This window comes from Xiphophorus hellerii, chromosome 11 (assembly GCF_003331165.1).
Source record: "Xiphophorus hellerii strain 12219 chromosome 11, Xiphophorus_hellerii-4.1, whole genome shotgun sequence".
NCBI classification, from domain to species: domain Eukaryota; kingdom Metazoa; phylum Chordata; class Actinopteri; order Cyprinodontiformes; family Poeciliidae; genus Xiphophorus; species Xiphophorus hellerii.
The window spans coordinates 20,904,328-20,928,399 of record NC_045682.1 but is presented as its reverse complement, the minus strand read 5'-3'; the positions used below and the strand labels follow the sequence as shown (position 1 = coordinate 20,928,399).

At 39.3% G+C, this 24,072-nt stretch overlaps 1 protein-coding gene across 4 annotated transcripts in view; it reads left to right on the top strand.

Moving 5' to 3' along the window:
• Positions 1-80: 80 nt before the first annotated feature.
• dscama (Down syndrome cell adhesion molecule a) overlaps positions 81-24,072 on the top strand; it is a 102,866-nt gene continuing 78,874 nt past the window's right edge. For 2 of the 4 annotated variants that reach the window (XR_004340996.1, XM_032576712.1), the window contains exon 1: positions 85-2,299. Coding sequence is in view for 3 of the 4 variants with exons in the window: in XM_032576712.1 (XP_032432603.1) it covers positions 2,257-2,299 (43 nt within the window). In the remaining variant the exon portion in view is untranslated. Of the gene's footprint in view, positions 2,300-24,072 lie in introns of all 4 variants that reach the window. The other 2 variants (XM_032576714.1, XM_032576713.1) reach the window with 2 other exon arrangements.

Below are 24,072 nucleotides of genomic sequence, written 5' to 3'. Positions count from 1 at the left end.
TTAAGATATCAATCAATAATCAATCAAGTTTAATCAGGTTTATTTGTATGGCACATTTCAGCAACAAGGCAGTTCAAAGTTCTCTACATAAAACCACAAAAATACAAAGTAATAGAACACACAGTCAACAACTGAAGCATTACAGTGACAGATTAAGGTGAGATTGACTATTGATTTCAAGGTAAAAAGGCCTGTTAGAAGATATATGTAAAATAGAATAGATTTTATTAATCCCTAGTAGCGTTTAAGCAGTGCTGTTAGTACAAAAAAGATTAAATAATTTCACATCCTAATATCAGTTCATAACTAGAGTCAGTGTTGTTAAAATTGTAAATAAACAGACCGTGTTAGTGGAACTATAAAGTCTGAGGATGATCACTTGACTGGCTGTAGAGTAGGAAAAAACCTTTTAAAGGATGTTGTTAAAACCGAGCCGGCGTTTTAGTTTCAGGTTATTGTACAATAATTACAGCACAGTCAATTATTTTTTACTTTATTCTGTGAAGTAAAGAGATTTAGCAGAAAATATTCATTGCCAGGAAGTCGCCTTTGTACATCACGCCAGTCTATTCTCTAAAGAGCCACCTGCTCATTACTAGCTGTGATATGTTAATGTGGAGGTCACCTCTAATTATTTCAAATAATCAACATTTACCTCGCAGTTTAGGCATTTAGTGTGCATGTGAATCTCCTCTCATATCCCCCCTCAGTCCTCATGTGCAGTTGGAATGGACCAGAACTCAAGGAGTGGGTCTGACATGGCTGCTGTTTGATGCCCCCTGCTGCAGAGGGGAGGATTACTACTCATATTTGTCAAGGTCAATTATTGAATGCAAGGGGGTTACAGCTGGAAGGATCCCTCTCTCCACACACACAAACACACGGATCCCCCAAAACCGCCCCAGAGAGATATAAATTATCCAAACAACACATTTATTTTAAAGTCAGGATTTAGATCTCCCCCCAATTAAGGTAATTTAGCATGTGTTTTATTTTCTCTCCTAAATGCTTCCATAGCATCAAGTCAGGTGTAGGCTACATCACTATCCCCCTTCCTCCTTCCTCCAGCCCTACACACTAGCAGTCCCAGCAAAAAAAAAGAGAGCAAAAAAACCCAGAAAAAACAGAAGGATGTCCTGAATTGCTAGATCTCTCTCACCTATTAAAGCAGCCCTGCCTCTGAGTGGGGCACCTTGATCCGTCATCTCTGTGATATAGAAAAAAAAGAAAAATAGATTTTTTTTTCTTGCTTTCTTACGCTCCTTCAGAGGCTCAGCTGCGCGCTCCCCCTCCCCACCCCACCTCACCCCTGTACCTTTAAGGCAATGGAGAGGGACAAAAGCGTCTGCGGAGGAGGCGCGGGTTTATTCCAGCGCGCTCTGAGGCAGGGCAGGTTCTGAGCGCAGGGAACCACAGCAGTGCGCAGTGTGTGCGTGGAAGATGCGTGTGCTTGTTGCTCCGCGGACGGAGAGAGGCGGCGAAGAAGAGAAAAGGAGTTTCCAGCGCAGCTAACAATCAACTCCATCCTCTTGATTTTTTTCTTCTTCTTCTTTCCAACTTTTCCCTCTGACGGCTGGGATGACACATCTGGCTTCACGCTTCTAATTTTTTTAAATCTCATATTATTTATTTTCCTTATTTTTTTTAAAGGCTTTTCTTGTTTGTTTTTATTGTTCTTGTAGTTGGGTGTGCGCAAAAAAAAAAAAAAAAAGGTACTTTGTCCTATGCGTCTCCAGCCTCTGACTGAGCGGCAGCAGCAGCGGAGGTGTCGGCACTGCTCACCTGGACCGGAGCGCACCGAGCCGAGCTCGCTCATGTTCCCCGCAGAGCAGCGCTCCGATACGGGCGGACGGCTGCTCTGAGGCCCGGAGCGGTGCGGTCTGGTGCGGTCAAGTCCAAACGGCGGCGCAGGGTGTGGAGGGGGGGAGAAGCAGAAGAGACGCTACAGTTGTGGATCTTATACAATATCTGCGGCTGTACCAGGAGACAATCACCAGCAGGAAGAAGCTCTAACCTCCTCCTCTTCATCTTCTTCTTTTTCCTCAACGTGCAGGATTGAGGGAGAGAGAGAGAGAGAGAGACAGAGAGAAGGGAGAGAGGGAAAGAGATTTGCAAGCTCCGCTTTCTTTCATTGCAACTGACTTGTTGAAGGGATAATAATAATAATAAAAATTAAAAAAACGGAGAAACAACAAGAAAGAGTGCGTGGAGAGAAGAAGAAAAAGCATTAAGATTGGATATTGAACGGAGCGGGGCATGTGGATATTGGCTCTTATCTTTTCCCAGTGCATCTTGAATGGTGAGTGATGCTTATGCGCACATCGGAACTTCAAGTTTAGCCTAATTATCGCAGCGTTATCTGACGGTTCGAAGCCCAGCCTGCACGGTGCCGGTGCAGGTCTGCGGAGAAAATTCGATTATTTCTTTTTTTTCTTCTTTCTTTTCTTTTTTTTTTAGTGATGCTTTATAATCGAACGGATGAGGAACAGGCTGTTGCTATGTCCTGTCACAGGCTATGGGCTCTGGACGTGTGGGGGCTCAGGGGGGTGGGCTGACGGTTCAGTCCGCAGGAGCCCTCATGGAGCTCAAGTGTAAAATTGTTTCGTCATTTCTGCAGGTTCAACATTTACAAATAACCTTTTATGAAGGGAGACGTGAAGCAGAAAGAGAGGAGAGGGAAGCAAAAAGAAAAAGAAAGGAAAAAAATGTAGGCTGATGATAGGTGCAGCCTGTGCTGCAGAAGCAACATTATGTATTTCCAAATATTGTTTAAATTCCTCAATTAAACCTTAAATTTAAGGTTTGAACGACATCTAACAATTATTTAGCTTCATTATTAGCAGCTTCTGAAGGTGATTATTTATTCTCCATCCTAAACCTGCACAGGGCCTCAGTCTGTGTGGCTTTTCCTGCATTTGTCTGCAAATCAACAGCAAATAATCAATTTGTACTTATAAAACCTGCCTCATGAAAGGATATTAATTGGCAAACGATTTTTCCTCAATATACTTCAGTGCTTACGTGGTGCAATCAGCAAATTGTTTAAATCTTAAAGCTGCATTTCTAATTTATTTCAGAAAATCAGTTGTGCCCCTCAGTCCCCCTTTAATTAGAAGAATAATAATTGTTTAAATTCAACATGATAAAGTGAGCCTGAAAACGAGCCAGCATTTTGGTGGAAATGTGATCCATTTACATGCATGTATTTTTATTATTTTAGGTTTTTAACAAATGGCTGTAACATGGGATTGCATGTTTCCATGTTTTTTTTTTTTTGTTTTTCCTGCAACATCCAATGTGTAGCTTAAGAATTACGAATACATAGGTTGTCTGCGTGTGTTTTTTTTTTTTCCGGCATTGCACCCGCCATATTAGAAGCACAGACGTGGAGTCATTTTGAATTGGGGGGGAAAGAAAAAAAAGAAGACAAGCCCTTTATAGCCCTTGCCTAAGTGCACATCTCACTAAATGAATCCATACATCGTTTTGAGCACAGCAAAGTCCTCGAAAGACGGGCTGGATAAGAAGCTTTCTGCTCACTTTGGAATAAGGGTTACTTTTTATTATGATTGTTACAGCGAATACAAGAATTGAGGAAAGGCGGAGGCTGTGAAGGGGGGGACAGTGGTGTAATGGGTGGGATGTGCGTGTGTTGGGGGGCAGATATCAGTTAGACAGAAAAAGAGTGTTTTAAAGCTCTTCTGGGAGGAAAAATTGAAAGAAAGGGGTTAAAAGTGGCCAGAGTGTGGACTGAGATCAGAGGACGATGCGTCAAGCAAACATGACAGGCAAACCATTTTGTGGCCATGCTAAGGGCTCAGCGAAGACAGACGTTATTTGGAGGGGGAGACTTAGAAAAGAAAAAAAAAAAGCAAACATGATTTTCTGGAAACAGATCCTGGAAACAAAAGAGGACGCCGCTGGTTGCTGCAGGACTGTCTCTCTGTATCGAGCTTAAAAAAAATAAATAAAAAAAATTCTTCTGTTTGCTTTGCTGGTGAATGGCTTTTTCAGTCTCTTTGGTCCAGGCAACAGTGTTGCAAAATGGCTGCTGCTACAGACAGCTAGAGGAAAACTTTGAATGGCAGACACAGCCAGTCGTGCAATAGTGATAAATGTTAGATTTGTCGTATATATATTAAAAAAAAACCTCGCTCTGTTTGATGCTGACCTTCTGTGTCGAGTCGAAGAATTAAACGCAGCCTTTTTTTTTCTTTTTTTTAATAATGAAACACTCAGATGCACCATAAACAAGCCTCCCTTTGTATTTTCACTCCTTGTCTTTCATTCGCAATAAGAATCTGTGACTGCTGATCTCTGATAGCTTTGTTTCTGCCGCCTGTTTGTTGTGCTTGAATAGGCCTGCAGAGACTAAGGGGCTGGTGAGCAGCCTCCAGCAGAATGTTTTTTTTATTTTATTTTATTTTTTGTTATTATTATTTTGCACCTCTTCTGGACTGAGAGCTGCAGCTCTATGAAATGAAAGCTTTTAGAGCTCCGGTCCAGTGCGGGCTGCTGAGGTTGTCTCTATGGAGACCCAGGTAATGAGTGCTGCTGCAGTGTGGGCTTTGGGCAGGAGAAAACGCTGCACTCCGTTCAGGTGACCCGAGCAACGCTTTTCGCTATATTACAGCCCTTTACTCCTTCCTTGCAATTACACGATGATTACCTTTCACTACTTGCTCTGATTTGCTTCAATGATCGCATTGATTTGTTTATATTCTGATATGCCTTTTCATGAAGGAAAGAAAAAAAAAACTAACTCTGCAGTGAGCATTTGTGAGCCCGTCACACGTATCCCCCCACCTCCCCTCTTCCCCGTTTAGCTCCGAACTGCTATTTGCCAATTTGAGGACACATTTGCAAGCTCATCTCCAGCGCATATAAACAATCCACTGCTGCAGAGAGTGAAAGCTGCTGTGGAGTTCACTTCAGCGCCGCTCGAGCCTTTGAAGTGCTCTCGCAAAAGCGCCTATTAAAACCATAAATGTAATAGGAACAAAATATTCTGATTATTAGGGGACAGAATGGAGGAAGTGGCATAATGTTGTTTTTTTTTTGTGGGTTTTTTTGCCCGGCCATGCCGGGGATGAGGACAAGGCTGAAGCGGATGCTCCATCAGACCCTAATAAGCTCTGTAAACATACAGTGGAGATCCTCTGTTGGCTTTTGAATACATTTAGCTTTCTGTGTGGAACTGAAAGACACATTAAGAGATTAGACCTCTTAAGTTCATCATGTTATAAAGTAGAATTTAGGTTGTTGTTTTTTCACTGCACTTGGGTTTAGTGATAGTTTCTGCAAAGTAAACTATTTATTGGGTCATTCATGTTAGGAAAATGCGTCCAAGTTGTCTGTCATCAGTAGTTAGACTGATCCCGATAGAAACAGGGATTATCAGAGTCAGTGAAGCCCAGAGACAGGAGACAAGGTTGGAATAAAAATATCTTAGAAATGATATTCTGTGTTCTTAGATTGGCTCCAAGGAACCTATTGATCACAGTGATTGGTCAAATGATGAGTTACTATGGGTGGATGGTATGGACATAGGATTTTGTTGTGATTTTTTTGTGGTGCTATTGCGATAATGATAATTATTATTATAAAAAAACAGATATTGCTCTTTTTTACTGCATTGCACAGTCTTCAGAGCGCCACAAACACAAATCCTGATCTTGGAAAAATATCCCAATTTCAAACAGGCTTCTTTAGGATGTGAATTACTTTCAGAAGTATGATTTATATCACCAAGCTACAAACAGTAACTGCATTTATTAATAATTTCAAATGTTCTGATATTTATTGATGCTCTCATAGAACAAACAAGTGGACAAAATAGTAAAAATAACCTTTCCGACAATACTGTGAGTTTGTTATTTTATTTAATGTCATTAATTGGAATTTATAGAGGCTACGATAAATCAAATTCTTATCACGATAAGAAATGTTTCACGATAAAAGGGGCGATAACTGCCCACCCTTATGTGTTGACATGTTGACAGATTCCTGTTTAATTTGTTTCCCCATCAGTTCTTAGTCCTGGAGAACAAGACTAGTGCAAACACTTTTGAAAGTGAAGATCTTACTGGGGTCGGGCATCTGTGCTCTGTGAACGATACGATATGTTTATCTGATATATTAACGATAAATGAGATGCAATTAAGCCCAAAGCTTTTATCACAGGAGGATCTTGTGTTATTTTCCATATCAATGAACATCTGACTTCTATGAAAATTCTACCATAAAAGTGTAATTTGCAGCTTTTCGGTATCTTGGTAGGAAGCAAAAAGTTTATTTTCCAGATTCTCAATATTCTATTCTATTCTATTCTATTCTATTCTATTCTATTCTATTCTATTCTATTATATTATATTATCAATAAGAATAGGTAAATCTCTTTGACACTGTTCATAATGGAAAATGTCTCGACCTTTACACAATACAAAAAGTGGTTATTATTTTCAAACAAGAACAATTAAAGTGAAAAAAAGTTTTGATTTACCAAAAAAAAGGACATATAATTCAAAAGTATTGACAGAAGATACTCACATGATTTGCATGATTAGAGTGAAATGGACTATAGATTCCCTTTCAGCTTTTATTTTGGCAGACTTGCTGTAGTTCTATTTCCAAACTGTAGGTGGTAGTGCTGAGAAATAATACTGATGTGCTGCTGGAAGGACAGCAGAAGAAAAGCCTCACAGGTCTTCTTTTATTTTTTACCTGAACAAACCATTCATGTATCTAGATTTTATCCAAAAGCTCCTCAGCATCTGTTTATGGTTGCAGTACTGATCCACTGGTGTTAGAAATGTCTAAAGTCAGAGTCTGTATTAACATGATTTTTAGGGTTGCACTGATTAGACTTTTATGTACTGGTTCCAATATTTGAATATTTAAAAGTTCTGATTTTTCCAGATTTTGTTGAAAACTAAAGACAGAAACATAATTTCCTTCTAACTTGAGTTCAGCTATCTCTATAGCAAGTTTACAGTAATGGGCTTTTACATATTTTAGTAGCAGGCAGCTATATGTAGTAGCTAAACTAAAATTGTAATATTTAGAAGCAAGAGCTAAGTTTTTCTTGGATGCTTTTCATGTTTTTAATTTCTGGTTGAATTTGAAATTGCCTACATCTCATAAGTTAATGTATGTTTACTGAAGTAGTTGTCAAACAAAATTAATTTGAACTTTGCTGATTGTGTCAAACACGGCTGTTTAATAAATTATGATTCATCAATATTATTTGGAAAACTTCTAAGTAAGGTTTTTTAAGAAACCATATGATAGCAACTTTGATTTTTCAGAAATCCAGGGCAGCCACTTTGATAGAAAACATTTTTATAGTAGCAACACTACAGAGGACGATTCCCGCTCTACGGTTCCTCAAAAGTCATTAATTTCACAGCACTTTTTAAAATGATTCTTAGATACCGTATTCTGTTCTATTTTACAGTTTCAAACAACTATCACCAGTCAAAACAAGGATGTTTAGAGGTCACATGAGGGCCAGAGAGAAAGTGGGTCTCTGAAGACCCACGCCTTTTGGTTTACATCTGTCACTTCACGTAGAGGCAGGAAGGGTTGACAGAGTCGAGGCAACACACATCAGCAAACAACAGCCGAGCTCAGCTCTTCAGTCGCACTTTAAAATCAGCACACCAGTCAACTGAATGTAGGCCACTGGGAGCAAAGCTTCAAAACGCTCGGTTTGAATAAAATGGTGGTCATATTTCCATTGGTTCTATACAATAACAGTGAAACAAGTCATTATTTTAAAACCGATACAATGATATAGTCTTAGTCACTTTTCAGGTTTTTATTTAAGACTGCTCATGGCAACGAATAAATTAAAGAGGCTTTAATCCTTCTGTAAATATGAGAAGTATCATAGCTAGTGCTCTAGATGGCAGTAAGAAGTCCATTTTTATTTTTTTTTAATAAGATGCTGAAGATGTAACATCAGAAAGGATTAGTGACTCACTGTTTTTGTGGACAGAGCCGACTAACCACTTTGGGATTTGTTGGTGCCATCGGGTCAGGATTCTTTTTAGTTTCTTTGAGGCTCCGCAGTGCGTACATGTGCCTCGACTTGGCTGTGAGCAGACTCAAGCATATGTTAATGGATGCACATTGAACTGTTAAAGGTTTCATTTAACCCAGACTGGAATGCTTAAGGAGATGATAGTGTGTAGTGAGGCAGAAAAAGAGGGGGAAGACGGGACACGCAGAGACGGATCATCTTATTTTGCATCTAAAGCTCAAAGAGTCGGATCAAATCAGCTTGTTTTCTTTTTCTTCCAGAAACAAGATGGTGACATAGTCCTTATTCTTTGTTCGTGTTATAGTAAATACAGCAGTCCACGATCTGCAGGAACTAGACTAAACATTGTTGTTGCACTTTTTGGCTTAGTAGTGTGGGTTAATTTAAAGAGAGATCCTCTTTTTTCTGCCAAGATGTAAACATTGTGTTGTGTTTTGAATTAAATATGGGAAAGATATTAGATAAAATGTACTAAATTGAAGTGAAATAGGCTTGAAAACAATTTCCAGTTGTTGTAGAGAGAAATATTGCAGATATTAGTAGGCTGTATGCTTGGGGAGGGTTGTTAACAAAACCTCCCCAACCATCCCATGGTGCCATAATGTTGTAAACCACCAAAATTTAAAACATAAAATGTTTTAGCAGTCATTCCACTTGCTGCAAAAACAATGGCACATATTGTCGCAGTTACAATAATGTTGTTTAAGGTCTTTATTTTGGGGGTTTTGATTTTGATAAATAATTTTGTGGAAATATGAAATTAAATCCTAATATCTAGGTGCAGGTCTCCTGTCTTTGGTGCGCGGGGACATGGACTATTCCAAGAGTCGGAAGAAGAGGGGCGGCGGGATTGCACTTTATGTGAGTGAGAGGTGGTGTAATCCCGGTCATGTTAACGTGAAGGAACAGATTTGTAGCCCGGACATTGAACTTCTGGCTGTGGGAATGCGGCCGTGTTATTTACCGAGGGAGTTTACGTCCGCCATTTTGATCGCTGTTTACATTCCTCCATCAGCTGATGCAGCGGTGGCCTGTGACGTCATCAACCCTGCCACAGCGAAAAACTCCAGACTCAACACCCGGACGTTGTTATTGTGTCTTGTCTCTTGTCTTGTCTTGTCTCTATGCTGTAACTGCGAAGTAATTTCCCTGCTGGGATGAATAAAGTACTTCTATTCTATTCTGTTCTATTCTGTTCTATTCTATTCTATTCTATTCTATTCTATTATCGAGTAACACGGACATAAAAAGTTAATATCAGCTGGTTAATTGACCGGGCTTTTGGCTCGGGTATCTAGCCTGCTGCTTGTCTGAGTTGCTGTTTATAGCTTGCCAAATATATCTTTAATTTCCTGCCTTAAAACACTATGTAAAACACGCCTTAGTTTTCATACCATATTTAAACATAAACTAGCCTTCTGGTCAGCAGTGTTCAGCCATTACTCGACACAGCTGATGAAAACTATTCTCACTTAATCACTTTCTCTGGCTCATTTTTCCACTAGTACCTACTCAGCATGACCCCACTCAGCTCTGTACAGTTATAAAGGTTTTCCACATGCAATGATTGTGTGGTACCAGGCCCACTTTTCAGAACTTCCTTCGCAAGGGTGCAGAGTCGGGCTGAAGACTCATCAAAAGACTGTTGGTCACTGATTGGCTATAGGGTGGAGGCACAAGGGCAACTCCCTTGCCATAGTCCAATACACCATTTGTAAAAAGTCACAACTGAGTCTGACAAAAAGCCGTAGAGTGAGCTGAATATTCAACATGTCGTCCATTGTCGGGTACAGATCACGTCATGATACTTCAGACCACAGGTGTCAAACTCCAGGCCTCAAGGGCCGCTGTCCTGCAACTTTTAGATGTGCCTCTGCTGCACCACACCTGAACAGAATAATTAGGTCATTAGCAAGGCTCAGGAGAACTGATCTAGACAAGGAGGAGGTAATTAAGCCATTTCATTCCAGTGTTTTGTACCTGTGGTACATCTAAAAACTGCAGGACAGCGGCCCTTGAGGACTGGAGTTTGATACCTCTGCTTCAGACTCTGCAGTCACCCAACTAAATGAAAAACCCGCCCTCAAGGACTGTTACTCAATCATAATAGTGAACCACTTAAACTGTTTAGATACTACAGTTATTGACTGTCCTAAAAGTCGCTTGATGATGCCATCAACTAATCTGCATATTTTGTCATGGGCTTTAAAAGAAAAAAATATTAACGTCAGTAAGTCAAAATGTAATTAAAAATACTCTAAATATGTTTTTGGCAAATAAATGACTGAGGCTGCGTGAATCAAAAACACAAATTTATTTTAGTGTGGCAGTTTCAGTAAAACAAAACCTTAGGTCACATAAAAATACTATATTTAGATTATATTTACATTCTTTGTGATTCATAGTGGTATCAGTGGTAGGTTTGCACATACGGGATGCAATTTCAGTATGGAAATGGGATGGAGTTGATCTCCTCTCTGCCCTGACTGCTGGCTGCTGTCAGACTGACCACCTGCAGCTGTTGGGGTGGGAGGGTCTCAGTGCAGCACTCACTGCTGATGTATGATTTGTTCTTTCGTATGCTGTCGCCAAAATCTCCAATAGCATAGAAAAAAGTTGCTAGATTTATCTCCAGCTGCCTTTTTGAAAAAAAAAAAAAGTTGCTAAATATAGCAACAAAGCGACTAAGTTGGCAACGGCGTGTAGAGTAGAGCCGAGTCTGTAGAGCGGCTGGGTGCTTCTGGAAAAAGGCCAATAGAGGAATTTAACATGTAAGAGAGGTATGAAGGTAATGTTTTGCAGTATTGACACAGTAACTTTTACAATCTTCAGTGTATAACTGATCACTAAGTCATACTTAATACAGGTGCTCAATATGGCTGACAGGACATATGCACTGAGGGGCGCGGCAAGGGGGACTTGCTGGGTTGGGTGAGGAACCCGTTGGTAACTGCTTGCAGTTCTAGTTCTAACTACAACTCACGAGGCAATTCAGAAACAAAGACGTTTGCTGTATTTGCTAATACTTGCAAACAGTTAACAACAAACTTGCATACAGAAACAGAAGATCTTCCTTTCACAGAATTTTGGCTTGTGTGTCTCTCAGGATAAAGAGAGGCTATAGTTCAGCATGATGGCAAACCTCATTAGTTGGATGTCTGTGAAATTTTCTGTGGTGTTCTATCTTCTCTGAAAATGCTATGGCACCAAAAAGAGTTTGGTCCAGTCGTGAGCTAAAAGGAAAGGTGACTTAACAGGATAACAATTAGGTGTGTTATTTATGTCTGTGGACTTTTACATAAAGTAGGGCAGTAGGTCAATGATGGGACCAAGCAGGTAGTTGTTGTAAATGAAGGACCCGGTCACTTTTTCTTCATTGTTTGATTTTCTTTTTCCCACAAAAGATAGATTTTAGTTGAACCTAAAATGAAATAAAGCTTGGGGATGAACCTAAATGTAACCATGCAGGATTCATTGGACTTTCTTCAGTTCATTTATGCATACAGTTCTTCAATCGCTAAAACAATGAGTATATAATGGAATTTAGCATCCATCCATTTCCTTACCTTCCTAATTCCTAGTATGGTTTTTCAGCAGTCATTGGGTAAAAATGCGGCAAAGATTGCTATGGCAACACAGAAACAAACATCCTTGCAGACATACACATTTACTGTCATCCACCTGAGAGCCTTGCATGTTTTAGACTGTGGGAGTACTAGAGGGCCAGGATACCAGCTGAAAACATTATACCAAAAAAAAATGGCAAGATTTACACCACAACTCTATCTTGCAGCGAGCAGCCGTGCTATCTCTCCGCCATGAGTTTGAATATTCAAAAGTAAGTAGCATATTAACAAGCTTACATATCTTGTACTTCTAAGAATGTTGGCTGCTTTTATGTTGGGATTCTGAAATCAGAATACGATCACGAGTTTACACAGTTTGGAAATTTAACCAGCAGAAGGAAGAGGTAACGCCTGGAGAAAAGCCGTCCCTGCACCTTGCAAACATCACTAATAAAACAGTTATCTATGACTTCGCTTCCAATCAACTGTAAATTATTAAATTTTTGATTGTATTGAACCTGAATCTTTAGAGTAGCATGTAAAATTATGCGATGATGCCTAAAAGTATGTTGATTAGTTGATAAAAACGGTTTGCTGGATTATTACGTCTGGCTCTTAATTTCCTCAAACAGGTTTATTAAATGTTTATTATTAAGCACACTTCTGTAAGATAAGGACTACTTCCTGCTGTCTTCTTTGTGGTTTGCACCAGTGGCAACATCTGGTTGTTGATCATGTGATTCATGTGACGTTATCATTGCAGTTTTGCAAAATTAACTAATTTCGATACAGCCAAAAAATAAAAATAAATAATTAAACACCTCATGCTAGTGCTAAAACTTTTTTTATTGAGAACAGAAGGTTTTTTCAAAATGTGGTGCATTTCTTTTAAGTGAATTTATTTTTGAAATGTCAACATTGTCCAATGGAAATGCAGCTCTCTGTGAAGCAGCACGCATTCTTCATTTACAAGATTTATCTCTTTCCTAGTTAACTGTCTTTACTTCTGCTCTGTTACAGTACATCTGGGCCACAATAAGTTTGCTTTCATCTATAAAGTTGCAGCTGACACATAGAAGATGAGGAGCAAGAAACAGTCAGGGACTCTGGGGCTGATTTTGTGCCCCACTGACTGCCTTACTGGACATGTTCATTAGGCAGAGCCAAACCCTTGATTAGCATTCCTAATCCAGCTTCGTTCCCGCAGCCGGGAATGTGTAACATTTTCAAACATTCTGCCGAATGTTTCATTAAAGCGCTGTTAGCCCCCCAGCTCCATTCTGCTCCAGTCTACGCTCTATCAGGCCTTACCCAGAAGTGATTATGCTAATTGCTGTTTGATCAGATGATTAAATTATAATTTGATTAATCCCGGGCACTAAACGCTCTGAAAACGTTGTTGTGTGTTTTTGCTGCCTGGCGGTGTTTGCCGGGCCCTCTGTCGCCATGCTGCCGGTTTAGCGCACGCGACCCAGGTGTCGGATGGGATGAGGGATACGCGTCAGGCTCCGATGGAAGGCGGGCACGGCCGTGAGTGGAACCCCGGTTTGATGTGCTGTGGCTTCATTATCACAGGAAACACGGCGGTTAATGAAAGCCGCTTCTCATCTCTGTGCAGATTGAGGGCAGCTCTAATGCAGACAGCTGCCATTTTCTCAGTAGCGTCTGTCTCTGTTGCTCTCAGCTGACAGTGTATCCATCAGGGTGATTTATTATAGCGGTGCATCAGGCTCCCATTCTACACCGCTAAATGATTAGATTTCTAAACCATATTCCCAAATCACAAGGTGAGCTTCTAATGCACCATGATGTAAGAAAAATACAGACAAAGCGATCTCTCTTACTGTATGTATAACATAAAAGCAGAATATAGATCCACCCGAATTCAGAATGTACTCTGTAGGTTTTGCATAGTGGAGGTAAGTGAGGAATTAATACTGTTGCCTTTGAGGGAAATGGAAGGCTGAAGATGGGAGGGGCTCTGAAAGTGGAAAGTCATCTGACCCACAATCCTTTCTTAACCCCAGGACTTTGATTTGCCCCCCACTGCCACCTGCGTCCTGTTTTTTTTTTTTTTTTACCTCTTTCTTTGTCTCCGTAGATAGCATGCACTGTACTGAGGCCTTCACATGAAAGTGGTTTTATTAAAAAGAAAATCAGTTTCTTTGAAATAATTCCTATGCTTGAACCTTCTGATGCCATGAAAGCATCACAAGGACTTTCAAATCAAAAGAATATGCACCAATCAGAGATTTGGGGACAATTTCTGATCTCTGGTATTTGTGAAGCTATGACCCCACTGATACTGATGTTAGTTGAATTCTCTTTTAATAAACAAACTTGAGAAGCATTCATATTATTTTCTTCTAGACTTCCTACTGAGAGGGAATTTTCATAATAAATGCAAAATCGCTCAGTGAGTCTGTGAGAGCTAATTTAATGCAAAAAGAGAGGATTGGAAGTTAACATTTTAAACTGCCTTTAATACCTTTTATTGGCTGTTGTACACAGTTTAGTAATCAAGTAATCTATTGACTATTCTGATGATTAGATGAGTAACCAAATAAAAGCTTGTCCCATTCTGTAGTAGTTACCTAAGCTAATAAAAGAAATATATGAAAGAGAAAAAAATGCTAGTTAAAAAAACTACTCACTGTTTTTAAAGAAAACATTTTAATGCAATATTATTAAAGTCTTTTGAAGGAGAATTTTTTATTTGTTTTGGTCAAAAACTGATTTTTGTTGCTCACGACTAATTTGTAAAAAGGCTATTAACGTCCAAATTGATTCAATAACTTTTGTAGGCAGTGTATTAAGAGCAGCTCTTTACAGCTGCAGAAGCTGGTTTATTAGAAACGTGCTACCCAAATATTAATTGGGGAAATAATTTAGATCCTTGTCTAAAACACTTCCAAACCTCATCCTTATCTTCAACAATGTTGCAACAACATCATAATTTATCATTTGCAATTTCAATCCCTTACTTTACTGATTAGTTAAAAAAAGTAATTTGATTACATTAGCATGTAACTTCTAGCATGTTACTGTGCATCACTGGTTATATCTGCATTGTTAAAGGGAGACCTAAAAATGCAGCTGCTATTATTGAAATTATATTGTAATTTGAAAAACGAGTGCTGGTGACAAGTTTCTTTCATGGAACAAATGAGCTTTAATTGCACTTTGTAGGAAAACAGATGACACTAAGAATGGACAGACAAGCTGAACATTTCACTGTCATAAACATTTTCCACTTGCATTTTAGGTACCTTGGGATTAATTAAAACAATCCATCCATAAATCTATGGTAAAAGAAAACCTGGAGAGATAAGAAGCTGCGTTTCCACTGACCTCATAATTGTGTAATTTGACATCTTGAAAACAAATTTGCTTAGTGGAAACACAACAATGTCGGAAAAAACTTTCATTTTTTGATTAAAAGCTGTGGCGCTAGGATGAGGTGGAGTTTTTTTGGCCTCATCAAAATTGTTTTATTTCACAAAACTGCAATGGAAACATTTTTTTTCACATCATACGAGTCACATGATCACCAACTAGATGTTTCCACAGGCTCAAACCACAAAGAAGATGACAGGAAGTAGTTGGACGATGATGACATGGCATATTTTTCAATGACTTGTCACGTGAACAAACTTATTCACGTGTGATTTCTTATTTAATTGCAGAATTGTAATTTTTTTGACATTAAGATTCACAAAGTTTTGCGCACATTTGTAATGGAAACAAAGTTCTTGTGCCTCAAATGTATTTATCAAGAAAAAGAAGTCAATGAAAAGTGAACTTTTATAAACCGTTATCTGCTGGTTTCTGGCAGATTAACGACACTGGAACTAAACATGTAGTGCCTCAGGTTATATTACGCATGTGCTGCAACATCGCATAAGTAGTGTAGATTATCTTCAAGTTGTCAGCCTTCCTCCTTAAGCTAATCTCTCCATTCAAACACACACACTGGGTTTAATGTCCTCCTCCTCTTCCTACCTGATCCACTCTCTCCTTCTGTCTCTTTTTCCCCTCAATCAGCTCAGTCAGGCTGCGGTTTAGAAAGCGAGCAAATGTGGGTGGAATCTTTAATGAAACAGAAATAATGCCACTCAACCACTCTCTGAAAGTATGCACAGTGTATACTGCACTTCAAAGTATTACATACAAATTTAAGTCAAGTACTGTCGAACGGTTCAGAAAGTCAGAGACTAAAGAGGACATCTCTAACAAAAATGCTCTGTGTGAAACGCAGCTCTGGTGGTGCTGAACGGAGGTAAGAAATTTAGGACTCCAAAGTTTCTGCATCAAAACCAAAGCCAACAAGGTGGTTGGATCAACATCACTAAACATCCATCGCAAGCGGTTAGCATAACCATGGCAACACACGCAGGAATGCTGGAGAAAGCAACGGAGTGAGTTACTGAGTGAAATGAAAGTGTTTTTAAAGAACGGTTGGAATTTATTTGCAATTTAGACCCATAGAAGATGTCAGAGAGAAAATGTAGTCCATCTTATGAGTCCTCAGGCTGCTGAGCATTTTAAACATTAATGTGGTGAGCTGTGGTGAATGAAGCACAAAGTATAGTTAGGTAAACCACTTGTCAGGATTCTGTGTAAAACATGGCCGTTATCACTAGGAAGGTAAGAAAATTCACAGCAAAAACACAAAATCTACCAAGTATTTTTGGTCTAGTTTCTAGTGCAAATATCTTGGCGCACTTGAAATAAAACATAGGAAATTTAAAAGTAACTTTTCATTAAGAAACATGGGAGAAATAGTACTAGTTATAAGTGAAATAATCTGCCAGTGGAACAAGAAATTTTCCCATATTATAAATAAAAATGTCTTGTTCCACTGGCAGATTATGGCATTTAGTTTTTCATTAATCTTAAGGAATTATTGATTTTAACAAGCTCCTGCATTTTGCTGAAAAGTTACTTGTAAGTCACTTTTGTCATATTTCATGTGTACTAATAATATATTTGCACTAGAAACTAGACCAAAAACGCTTGATAAGACTTTGTGTTTTTTGCCGTGTTGACTGTTTTTGTTCATATATTAGGAATTAATTGGGCTAAAACATTATTTTTGAGAGGTTTAAATCTTGTAAATAATTATCACTTAGACTTGGTGAAGCCCGGAGATATCTCAAATAACAGTAAGCAATGTTACACAGGGAAAACATAAGTAGCAGTAAAATATGTAACAGGTCGTTTTATTTGTCTTTCCTTAAGCTATATTTGTTTATCACAGAAAACATTAAGTATAACACCGCCTCAGGAATAACTTCAGTTTTCAGCTGTTCAGACCGGAAATAAAAGGCGAGAGCTGCTTTCCCCAGAGGTAAAACAATCTGCCTCAAAAGCTCATTATGTGGTTTCACTTATTGAAGTAAATTTATGAAAAGTTGTTGGTAAATTTGGCTGCTCTGGTTTGTTTTCTTCTATGTAGTCTACATTAATAATCTAAATTGATCAAAAAGAGAAAACAGAAATGCAGACATTTATTTTAGAACAGTGATTTATTTAAAACAAATCGAAATCCATTTTCATCCCATCCTGACTGTGAGGGGATCGTTCAGCAGACGGTTTTGCACGTGTACGCTTCATTTATCAGCCTGGACGAGGAGAGAGCCGCTCTGACTGGATCTGGGAGACCGCTGCTGCGCGAGGATTGGGCCACCTGTGAGAATTCAGGGTAGATGAGGGGCCCATAGCAGAACCTGATGCTCATAGGAAAGAGTAAGAATGAACTGTGGTTTCACGTCAGTCTCCACCAATGTCAGAAAAGTCACCAGATCTGTCACTGGTTGCTTTTATTTAAAGGCACAGTTTTATGTGTTTTCCCAGCACATAGTGCCATTTTATAGTACAATCAATTTACTATGTTAACTTTAGTTGTTATAGAAATGCTATATGTATCAAACATGACTTAAAAGAAATGTGACTTAGTAATTTAGCACATTGAAATTTGGCCTCTGTCTCTTTAAAAAATCCTGCTCTTTCTAACACTCCACTTACAGGAAGTCATCACATCACTCCTCTATTAACCGTTTAACGTTTTATCAGCGTTGCACTGAGAAGTAGTTCATGTAATGATGTGCTCAACTGCAGATGTGCAGTTCCACCAGGTGTTTGCTAATTGCTGCTGGCTAGTCTGAAGGAGCAGAGTGGGGAAGTCGCGGGTTAGGGGTGCTCTGTGAGGCCGAATCGCGGACGCTTGGAAACCGCAGCTGCTTTTGATGAGGAAATAACATAATCTGATGTAAAGCACAAAGTTGTTTTCACGTAATACTGCCCCTCTAAGAGTCACTATCGGGGTTCAAAACCGGCCGACTTGGTGACCATGACTATGCATCAGTTTTTCTGCACCAGTCAGATCTTTGTTTCTCTGAAACACAAGAAGTACGACTGCAATGTGCATGATGTCTTTGATTAGCCTTTGACTATCCTTACAGGTATTTCTGTCTAGAAAATGGAAACATTCACTAATGTTATGCGATATAAGAATTCATAATGTAATGTTAACCCAAATGCAAAAACGTAGAATTTTTATTTTATTTTTTAAAGTTTTAGACCTTTTGGACAATGAAACCTGCTTTCTCGTTGTTCTGTCTGTGTAGAGGGTTGCTTGGTTTCACATTCCCAGTCTGCGACAGAAAGTACTCTCCAAAAAGCTGATGTTGAAAAAGTTCCAGTGATAGTACTTTCTGCATCCCCTAGAGTTGTATTCATATGCAAAAATGATGGTTTGCTGCACACCCCGGTTTTAAAGTTCTAGTTTGGTGTGTATTTAGTACATTACATATTGAATTACTGGAGATTTGGTTACCAGTTGTACCTGAATACAAAATAGAACGTCAACTGTCTGTGAAAACGTGTTTTATATATCGTACATACTGTAGGTAAACAATCCAGTTGTTCTACACAACCCCAATAGTACAATTCAATAGATCCAACAGAGAGTCCTAAGCCAACATGGCTTATGGTGTCGTGGATTTCTCTGTCTCTACTTGGTGTTTGTGTCCTAACTCAAAAATGACTAGTGTCTTCTTTAACCAGCCTTTGTCCATTTATTCACTTGTTGGGGGTTCTCTTCCCAACTGTGTTTTTTTCTTTTCTTCTTCTGTCATTGGGTACATCCACACCAGCCCTGTTTAGTCCACTTTAGTTGAACTCTAGTTTCTTGCCAAACGAACTCTGGTTCGATTGCAAACCTACAGTAGATCTCTGTTCGATTGGAGTGAACGCTGGTTCAGTCCCAAAGCATATATGTGATTGGGCACCTTTCCAAAAGCAGGAAGCGAACTATAGCACAGGGCATTCTGGGTAAATGCAGTCAAATTAAACACTGTGTCTAGCAGGAGAAATGGCTCGTGATCAGACACGGATTAACAAGGAGGTAATATTTTATATTAATAAGACAAAAGAGAAATTCTACAACCTCTAAAATCTGACACCATTCCATTTTTGCCTACAGTACATTTATAAAGAATGGAGTTGCGCTTAGGGCTTTCTTAAAATTTTTTTGTGCCGTTTCCTTCAGTGGTTCTTCGGTCTTTGATGTAAAAACACCCTCAGTCAGTTTGATGTCACACATTCTTTATATATTTGATCAGTCTTCCAAGTAACAAGTGGTTGGGAACGTTGCTGTGGTCTGCCGGCTTTCATGGAAATGAGCATTCACTGCCATAGCCCACTCAAAGGTGACTCTTATTTTGCCCTCCAGAGAGCTGACATCAGAGGAAGGTAAAATTGGTTTTACATGGGAGCTGCATAGCGCTGAATGGGGATCTTAACATTATTCATGAGAGCAAATTGGGCACCGTTGATTTAGAAGAGTGGGGGGACTCTTGCATGCACACATCTATGCTCAGTGCGGTGCTTATCTTTGTCACTTATTGTGTAATCCCCTCGGGCAACGGGGGAAAGGGTGGAGGTTTGGGATGTCATCATGAAAACCAGCCTGTCCTCCACCCAATCTCCACCCTTCCCTATCAGTTGGCCTTGCCCCTTCCCCCATCCCCACCACACTCCTTCCCTAGGCGGCTCCTTCAGAGTTCTGCCTTAATTACCTGATTTGCCTGCCATGAGCTGTCAGTGTGACTCAGTGCTATAGCTTACCCCAGTGGAGTCGCCCTAATGCCTTGATGCCTCAGTGCAAGCTGTAGCACAACAAAGATCTCTGACCTGGTAAGGGGCACAGTGTGGCTCTGAGCCAATCAGACCCTGCTGTTTCAAAATGTTATCAGCCTTGAGCAGGGAGGACATGTTAAGGCTAATAGCTAATTTAAAACCCTGAATGGATGGAGGAAACCAAGTTGTTGTGGCAGACGGCTAAGCAGTGAACCTCAGTGATATGGCAAAAAGATGAAACACCATGGAGTTGATTTTTTTTATTTCATTGCTACAGGAGTACTGGAATATTCTGCACAGGTTTTGCATAAGCTGATTAAAGTTGTATGGTTGAGGTAAATATAAAATGAGCAGGGTTGAATCCTTATGGGCTAAAATATGGGTTAATGTATAGACCTTTTTATGTTGTGTTTAAGTGGGATGTGTATTGATCAGATGCTTACTTAAATAAATTGGTGAGGTAATTTTGAAAGCAACCACTGATTGACACTGTTAGAGTGGATGATAATGGGTTATATACTGTAGGGTTCCAAAGCCTTCAGGAAAAGATTGGAATATTAGTATTATCCATGCCTGGATGCACATGGGAAGAAAAAATACAGTTTTGAAAAATATTTATATTGCCATCCGTCCATTAAAAGGTTTGTTATATAAATTGAAACAGTAAATTTTAGTTTTGAAAAGTCTGGAACTTTGTTATGAAGAGTGCTCCATACAGTGATGCCAACGTGCAGCAAACAGCAAAACGCACTGTGAACACATGAATGATGTGAACAAAAATTCAAATGCTGCAAACAGAAAAATGCTGCAAACAAAATAAAAATTGCAAGCTCAAAAAATGGAAGCTAAATCCTAAAAGCAGCAAAACGAATTCAAACAAACAAAAAAAAATGCTGCAACTGCAGGAAATACAAGCGGAAGGGAAAATGCAGAAAATAGTAAAAACAACAGCAAATATGAATTGTTGCAAACTCACTCCACAAACGGAAATGCTCCAGAAGCCTAGCTGGAGTCGATCGCCAAATGGTATAGACCAAACCCTCAGTAAAGACAGAATGTTAAGATTTAATAGGATGGTCAGAAAAAAGGAAGAAAGAAAAGTTGTGTTATAATTCATGGAGTTTTACAATATTATAGAGCTATCACATATTCACATAGACCTACTCCAGACTCCCCATAGTGGTCTATGGGCAGAGGCAGAGCCTCACCTGTCATCATGGAAAAATAATATATAATGATAAAATAATTTATATTGCTATTTTCACCCTGTGGTTTGTACTATAAAGTACCTATTTTTCATTTAGCTTCACCAATTCTGATTATATTTTTTTCAAAATCACCAAATGTTTGCATTTTCCCATTCAAATGCTCGGAAGCAAAGCTGGTGAGGCAGCAGCGAGCTGAGCCTCACCTGGGATTGCACAACCTCGCACTAACTGCCATTCTATGGGAGCATTATATATATACAGTATATATACTGTATATATGCATGTGTTTCCATTTCATGTACAGTAGTTGGAGCATTTTGTCTGTGGTTGCAACATTTTTTGTTTGCAGCGTTTTTCTGTTTCTTTTTTTTTCATTTGTTATGATGTTTTACTTTGTTTCACGTGGTTGCAGTACATGAAACTAAAAAAATAAGAAGCGTTTTTACGCTTGTTTGTTCAGGAGCAGCCAGAATATACTTGTATAACCTTATTTCTAAGAATGTTGCATTGTTAAAACATTTCCTCATTCAGACACTTCAAGATGAATCTTACGATAGCAGGCTAAACCCAACAAGATGTCTCTCTACCAAATCTGACTTGATGTCTTGCCTGCACACCAAGCCCAAGTCAGTATCTATGTTTATCGGCTTCCAGACATTAACGCCCACCTCCTCGCACATGCACTTCCATCTGACACGCCTGCATACACTCTCCTTGACTGAAACACGTCTGGTGCCCTTGAGCTCTAAATGGTGTAGCAGCGGCTCCACAAAGGGGATGACTACGCGAGGAGTCACCTGCAATCCACGATTAGAGGATTTCAGCAGGGCCTGCCACCAATAGGTGCTGACATGTGGGACTGTGCTAAGCATTATTCCACACAGCTAGTGGAGGAGACCTACTTCACTGGCCCAACAGGACTCCGTCTCCCTGCTGCTGTCCCCTCCTCTGAGACTTACCAGGATAGACAACGCAAAAGGAGAGTTCATCATTTATGCATGTGCGAGATTTATAATTGAACAAATGACTTCTTCTTTTCGGTGTGTTTTTCAGCAAAGCTAAAGCTAACATTAGGACAGCCTGGTGAAGTCGGAGGTGATTTGATTTTGATGTTTTCATTAAGCAATCAAAGGTGGACTGCATTTTAAAGGGGCAGTGTTATAGATGAAGGTAATTTTACTTATATGGCACATTTTCAGCAGCAAGGCAATACAAAGTGCTTATGTATTTTATAGCACAGTTGAGTGACTCTATTAACTTCAGTTGTTCTATCACATATGACTTAAGAGAAATTTGACTTGGTAATCTAACACCTTGAAATTGAGCCTTTGTCTCTTTAAAAGCGTCTACTCTTTCTGAAATTCTGCCCCAGAAAGTCATCGCAACATCACTCCTCTATTAACCTTTTGACAACATTTTTACCAGCGTTTCACTGAGAACTGGCTCTTGTAGTGAGCTCAGCAGATGCACAGTTTGCTAATTGCTGCTGGCTAGTCTGAAGGAACTGAGTGGGGGAGTTATGAGGGAAGGGTGCTGAATGGTTGCCATGGGAGATTAAATATTTTCTCAAACATGCATGAAAGAATCAAAGTAACACTAAAGGTATGTTTTTGATGAGGAAATAACATTATAATATTAAGTAAAGCTCAATAAGTTGGATTTTACATACTACTGCCCCTTTAGAGTATCAATGTTGACAAAAGAAGAGAAGCTTTGAAAAAGAAAGAGGAATCCTTACTGTACAAAATTGTTTTTCATCTATTTAATAAATGCAAAGAAACATGCTTCTCAGCCAGGCAGAGACAGCCTTCAAATATTTCTCTCAGTCTCAGAGCTGACCGACTATCGACAGAATCCACATGAAAATTTCATCACATCTCTCCAGATTTCGTTGCCAGCCCCCGCTTTTGATCTCACGCCGGTGTCTTCGGAATCATCAACACATCTTCAGAAATGCGCTCCGCCACTTTACGGAGTGCATCTGCGAGCGGCACATCTGTTGTGCGCTGCATCTTGCTTTTCATGCCAGCCATTAACCAGATTATCATTTAACAGCCGTGCACACAAACACACTTGATGACAGCCAACAGCCGCCCACATGTTGTCTCTCTTGCTTGCGAGCGAGCGTTATTAAAATAAATTGTCTGGAATTCACAGCTGCACATTCGAATAATATGTCATAAAAATACAAATTGGGTTTATGTAATTTCTCCTTTATTAGATAATTCTCAGGGAAAAGTCACACACTGTTAGGGTTGTCTTCAAACAAACAATCCTTGTTATTTAACAGCCCAGGAAAATGAAAAGTGTCTGCCTGCAGGTGTCTTTTTCATGTTTCTTCCCTTCTTCAACTCTAGGCTTTGTTGACATCTTTGCGCTCATGTATAAAATCTTAATGTCTGCCCGGCAGATATTAAGGTTATGGTATTCGCCAAAAAAAAAATACTGCAATTGATATCAGTTTTCACACACCGCACTGATAGGATCAGGTCACTGACCCAGTGGTTCTGTTTTTTCATTTTCAAGCATCGGTGGCTCAAGAAAAAGTGTTTATGCCTGAAGTGTTCTGATATTTGTTCTATCCTGCATGTATTTTGCTGAGATTTCAACACTTAACCTAACTGTAAACACAAACCACATTAATGGAGTCAGAAATGCAGTTTAAAAAGTCTGCAGTAAGATATCTGAAGAAACAAAGAGCAGCTGTTCTTTTCTATTCACTTTTGATCTGCTTGCCCAATTGCATAAGCGAACCAGTCGATCATGAATACTGGTCAGATAAAAATGTATTTGTTTGTTTGTTTTCTAAAACGGATATCTGCAGAAACAATGTTAATTAAATTTAAACATAGTTATGTCTCCCTGCCTTGGATTTTGCGAATGTTGCCTTAAGTAAATGATGATACAGCATCAGCTTCCTAAGCGTCTGATAGGGTGGGATATTACTGCTGTCAGGCCAAAATGTTGCATCTCCACTCTTCAGCATTTTTTTGTGAAAATCAGTTCAGTTGATCCACATCCACATCTTTCTGTCGTTTAATTGGTACACATCTATCATTGTTGCAATACACAATTAATCAATTAATCGCATGATCAGTTAAGATGAGCTTGA